We start from the raw sequence: 6,311 nt of genomic DNA, 5'->3' as shown, positions 1-6,311 counted from the left end.
GAGTGAATTAAAAGTTCAGCAGTTTTAGTGACGACTCTCCCTTATTCATAGCTGACTGATCTGCAGAAAAATTGCAGACTTGTGTTTTCCTCAAAGACCTGCACTTTTGTTGTTTATTTGGCCGCACACAAGCTGATTATTCAGACGATAGAAAAGCACTGGAAGATGCTGAATGAGAATTATGGAGAGATCATTTTTCGTCTTAACGAGAGCCAAAAACCTGGGACGTGACAAGATCTGCTGATCTCAGACCATTAGGGGGTATCCAATCCAAAAAGCATAGCAGCTGTGCAAGTGGAAGCACCACAGTAGCCATACCAAACAATATTCCAGCACCAAATGGGATGAATTTAAAATCAATCCCCTTATAATCCATTGAACTATCAAGAAATCTCTCTGGATAGAATCTCTCAGGTTCAGTCCAGTTAATGGGTTCCCTCCCAATTCCCCATATGTTCACAGTAACTTTGGATTCGGCAGGCATGTCGTAACCAGTAATCTTGCATGCCTCTTTGCTTTCTCTTGGAAATAGCAAAGGAATTGGGGGTATGTTCAAGAGTTTCTTTGATAAGCAACTGTAAGTAGTCCAGTTTGTGAAGACCTGCTTCATCAACATTTGCGAAGAACTGCCTGGCTTCTGCTTGTGCCTTTTCCATTATTTTTGGATGTTTTACCATTTCCGTTTTGCCCATTCTACCGTCCTAGATGATGTCTCACTACCAGCAACGAACATGTCCTGAAATTCAATTATTGTCTTATGCTAGACAACTGCACACCATTTACTGTAGAATCATACAACATATTTTATAGACAAGAAGAGATATTACATAGAACTTGCAGCTTGACCTCAGTAGCCGAGGTGTTCCATATTATAAATCTTATTTACTCAGTTGATGCTGGCTATGCATTGATGAGCGGGGTTTTCATTATCACGTGTTACCTATTTATAAAGGCAGAACCTTGAATTTCTTAGCAGCGTCAAATTTGGCAAACTCGTGTGCGTGCGTGCGTGTGTGTGTGTGTGTGTGTGTGTGTGTGAAGCAATAAATATACTAACCAAGATAATTGCTTTAATGTTCTTTGTAGTTAATGTAAATTCAAGGTCTGCTTGGCCCTAAAGATTCAAAAGAAAATCTACAGTATCATGTTCTTCCCCTCCAAACCAGCCTTTGCCACTTTCGTTTTAGATATACTAGTCCATTGGCTTGTGGGCCGAATATTTTTTTTTCATTAAAAAAATCATATGCAAACTTTTCCAATATGATTCTTTATTAAAATAAATTCTAATAAAAAATAGAAGAGTTTATACATGCATTTAATTAAATATTTTAAGAATTATTTGTAAAAATAAATATAAAAAAGTCATTAATGATAGCTAAAGACTAAACTGCAAAAATCAAGAAATAAATGTATATCAATATATTTGATCTCGCATCACGGGTCTTCTACCTCGTTGTATTTAATGATTTTATTTATTAAAATTAATTTTTTATTTAATTAAATGATAAAAAATAGATATAAACATGAAAGCGACTAAATAAAATCAAATAAAAAAAATTATACAAGGATGCACATATCTAAAAAAAATATATTATCATTTTGTGTGAAAACCAAGTAAAAAATAAATGATATTTAACCAAAGACTAAATTGACAAGTTAAGAGATAGATATAGATGTAAATATCTTATCTAAAAACATAGGTCATAAACTTAATTGTATTTAATAAATTTCTTTCCGGAACCAATGCTTCATCTAAAACAATGATAAAAAAGTAATGTATAGAAAGATATTGAATAAAATTTTTAAAAAATATTCAAGTACTACTACACAGAAAAAATGACTTCTAATACCAGAAAAAAACATTTTAAACTTATTTGTAAACTAAGTAAAAATTCAATCATAATATATTAAAACAAATCATAAGAATTTATAAAAAATGAAAAAAAAATTTCCCATACAAAAACCTAATAAAAAGCCAACATTGAAAGATGAAATTGAAGAAAAAATAAATATAAAATACCTAAAAATTAAAAAAAAACCCTAATACATGAACTAGGCTAGGTTCTATTATTATTTTTTTTCTTTTTTAAGGGGTGACTAACACGTCAGCTGCTATGGTAGATGATGCGTCATATGCTGGTCCAGTTTCAGGCAACCGAAAGGTCACAAAAAATTCAGGCCATGTTTTTTTTAATTAGAAAACTTGATTTTTAACCTATTTTGACCTAAAATACCTAGAAAAAACCCTAAACACCTTGACAAATCTATTCATGACATCAATAACCAAGGAAATTGTCTAAAAACCTAAAATCAACAATAATAAAAAACCTTCCCGAGCTCATATCAACCACTTTAGTCAATGGGAAGGAAAAAGAACACCTAAATGGAACTCCTCTCATCGAATAGAACCTATTGACACCAAAAGTATCCTTTTCATAACCCAAATTAGTGTCAACCAAGATTTTCTCTCTTTACAACCAAAATCCAACCGCTTTTTATCTCTTCTCTCAAATCAGAAACTAAAAAATAAAAAAAATAAAGTTTTGTACCACAATTGGATTTTTTAAATATTAAAGGATCGAAAAGTTATATTTTATAAAGTTAGGGAATCAAAGTGAATGTTTTAAATGAATTTGGGAACTTCCACCTATTGTGTTTGCCTTTTTCACTTTGGTCCATTTCTTTCAATTTTGTCCTCTCTTAACAAATTTATTTAAATTGGTTATCAATTTGGTTTTGTAAGGGAAAAATAACATAAAAAATAGGGATGAAAAAAAAGGCACTGTAGCAATTCATAATACCTTGTGCCTGTGTGAACAAAGTTTTCACCACTTCTCTTAGAGTTTATCATAACTAGTCAGTTGCCTATATGTTGCCTAAGGAAACTCTTCATTAATGTTATTAAATCAAGCCAAGCTCGTTAGGTCAACATGGTGACCTAACAACCTATGACGAAGCCAAGTATCAAAGTAAACCGGGTGAGAATTGACAAAGTGGCCTAGCCGACATGGTAAGTGCACCTACTACTCGGTCGACCTAGCAAAACCAATTTTGAATTTAAAAAATAAAAAAATGTTGCTTTAATGTTTTCTTTATAAAAAAAAAGAAAAGAAAATTAGAATGACAACATCTTGGATTGACTCAGGTCAAACAAGTTTAACATGTGTAACTTATGACTTAGGTCATGGTCATGGCCCTGGCTAGGTTAAATAATTTTGCTTTTTAGAATTTTTTTTTATTTAATTAAATGATTATAAGAAGATTTATTTACAAGAAATTGATTGATTTATATTTAAAGATTAAGTGCAAAGTCTAGTAACATGTCATGTTCTTTTGAATATTATAAAAGTCATATATGGTTTGACTTAATCTCTTAGCGACTAGTTTTTTTAATATAACTATTATTCATTCATCAAGAATGTTTCAATTAAAATATTCAAGCATGAAGTGTTTCTACTCTATCGAATCATGTTTAATCTCAACACCATTATCATAACCCTTTTTTTACCCCTAATTTTTCTATTTTATTTTATTTTTATGATGATAATTAAAAAAAGAAAATAAAAAGAAAGAAAAGATTTTAGAGAGTGAAATAAAAAAAACATATAACAAATGGATTGATGTTGTCATAACCCGATTTTTTACCCCCCCTTTTCTTATTTTTTTAATGAATCCAAAAAATAGAAAAAAAAAATCCTAAAAAATATATTTTTGATGTAATTACGTCATTTTCGGCATTACCAGCTTCTTTTCTAAAGAGTTAAAAATTCAAAAATTACTTTCAATGAATTTAGTTTTTAACATGCTCATTTTAAAATCATTGATCAATTTTATTGAGTTGACGTTGATGTTGTCTTTTTAAAAAAATATCAAAAATATAATAAATAAGAAAAACAAAAAAAGAAAAACAACATATTTGGACAAGGGGACCAAAAGTGTAAAAAAGAGAAATAAGAGACCAAAGGTGTCTTAGTTGTTTGAGGACCAAGAAATTAGGAGGAAAATAACAAATTATTTCGCCTATAAATAAATTGTTGTATCACACAAAAAGGGGGAGGAATATTATGAGGGAATTAGTTAGAACAAAAATGATCCACGCACCAAAACATTTTCTCATACTTTTCTCACCAACTCACACACTTTCTAAAAAGACACACTAGAAAAAACCCTAAACCCATTTTTGTTTAGGCCAACCTATCATCCTCTTTTCCCAACGACCAGTAAACATTGGCCTATCAGCTCCCCCCAAAGCCTCCATATTCCAAGAAAAAAAGTAACAAAACTTGTGACTTCACTCTTTCTCTTTAAAAGGAAGAACAAAATATGAACTACCTTCTTCCATCTTGGACCCATGTGCCACAATCTCCTTCATCTTCATAATAGACTCCACCAACCCTTTTTAGGATAACTCACCATCTTCTCTATTGAGCCAAAATACTTTTCTCCATGGTCAAATCTCAACACCATTGTAAGCTAAACACCACTGCCCCCTCCAAAACTAAAATTGTGAAACCCTAGAAAATTTATAATTTAAATATGTGAATGTGTAACCTGCCATGTAAACGTAAGACTGAAAGTGATATATAATGAAGGGGATGACCTTCCTAAAATAAATTTTGTTTTAGAATTCATAAAGACAGAGAAACTGGTAAAGTATTTTGATGGATAAAATAATGAGTGAAACGACAAAATGTTTCTAAGAAATAAGTGAGGTAATAAATGAATACATTACATAATAATAAAATGACCTTAAAGGTTTAGAAGGATAATTGATATTATTTTATGTGAAGATTGAACAAGAAAATTTGGATCGTTGATGAAAAGTCATGAACTGACCAATTTTACATTAGAAAGCAGAGCTCTCAATCCAATTGTCGAATCGGGATGAAATTTTGCATGAAGTCTATTAATGTGTTTTTCTACCTTGGTGAAAGATCTCATCCCAATAGGAGGTTGGTAAAGACTAGCGATTTAAGCAGAAACAAACCTGATAGTTTACAAAAAAAAAAACATAAATGAGGGACATAAAAGAAATTAGGGGAAAATGTGCCTTTAAAACAGCAAAAGGCCACCAGTTCAAAAAAAAAGAAGAAAAGAAAAAGGGTGAGAGACAGTAGAGAATTCGGCTAGAGAGAGGTGCAGAATTTGGAGGAACCAATAATTATTCGGTGGCCATATCTCTGGAATCCACCATTGGATCATGTTTATTTTGGATATATTGTTCTTATCACACTACTCTACAAACTGACTGGAGGGATTTGATGCACATAATCCTTTTGACAGAAATCATCATCGGAAGTTTCCTGGAAAATAAAAGGAAATACACCTGTAGGGCAATTTTGATTGCTGGCCGATATCTCTCTTTTCCACCGTTGGATCATACCTAGTTTTGGATATGGGGTGCACCTAGATGTTGCCCTCATTATGGACGGTGGAGATCGGAAACGCACTCCCCGGCAGGGTGTTGTTCATGTTGAACAGTAGCTCGTCCATTTTCAGGTTAGTTCAATTTTATTTAGATCTATGGAGATCTAACCGCTGGATCATTATGATTTTGAAATATATTGTACACAACTCAATGATCTATATTCAGACCGTTGGGTTCAAGCAAATAATCAGAGGTGGATGACTTATTGCTTTTTTAATCTATTGCTAGTCTTAGTAAAAATTTAGGAAGCTTGATTTAATTACATGTTTTGATGAAATTAGAATTCGTGTGGGTGTAGGGTTTATGTAAGATGTAATGGTAAAATATATTCTTGTTATTAATGATGTTATAGATTAATTGTGTTGTAAAATGTGTTAGGGAAGTTTTGAAATTTGGATGAAGGGACATTGAGATTGTTGATTTAATGGATATATGTTTTTAGGCATTGAAAAGGATTGGGTCTAGTGGTAATTGAAAGAAAACTTGAAGAAAATTGTATCCTCCATTTAATGCAAAGATTCTTCCTAGACATATAAATGAGAGGATGAGCTTAATTGTTTTAATTGCTATGGAATTGAGTTGAATGAGGTTAGATAGATATGAAATGAATGGGTAAAGGTTTATCTGGAATAATTAAAAAGGGAATCATCCCCTCACCATGAATGAAAGCATTCGGCCAAATGAAGAAGAAATAAGGAGATAAGACTTTGATTCATTTTCTATGTAAATTATGTATGTATGCATTTATGTGTATAAAGAAAATTAGGTAGAGTGTCAAATGGAAGAATTTTAAAAGGATTCAAATTCTCATCATAATATGGAATTCAACCAAAAATAGAAATCTTGAACTTGAGTTTAATTTGACCTAATGTTATAGGGATTT

At 31.5% G+C, this 6,311-nt stretch overlaps 1 protein-coding gene across 1 annotated transcript; it reads right to left on the bottom strand.

Annotated features, from left to right (window-relative positions):
* Positions 1–202: 202 nt before the first annotated feature.
* LOC133668681 (cytochrome P450 71D9-like) lies at positions 203–616 on the bottom strand. Its single transcript, XM_062088655.1, has one exon. It carries the CDS (start codon positions 614–616, stop codon positions 203–205), a length of 414 nt encoding a protein of 137 aa, XP_061944639.1.
* Positions 617–6,311: the final 5,695 nt, after the last annotated feature.

This window comes from Populus nigra, chromosome 1, assembly GCF_951802175.1.
Source record: "Populus nigra chromosome 1, ddPopNigr1.1, whole genome shotgun sequence".
Classification (NCBI taxonomy): Eukaryota; Viridiplantae; Streptophyta; class Magnoliopsida; order Malpighiales; family Salicaceae; genus Populus; species Populus nigra.
This window is presented reverse-complemented; position numbering and strand designations above follow the sequence as displayed.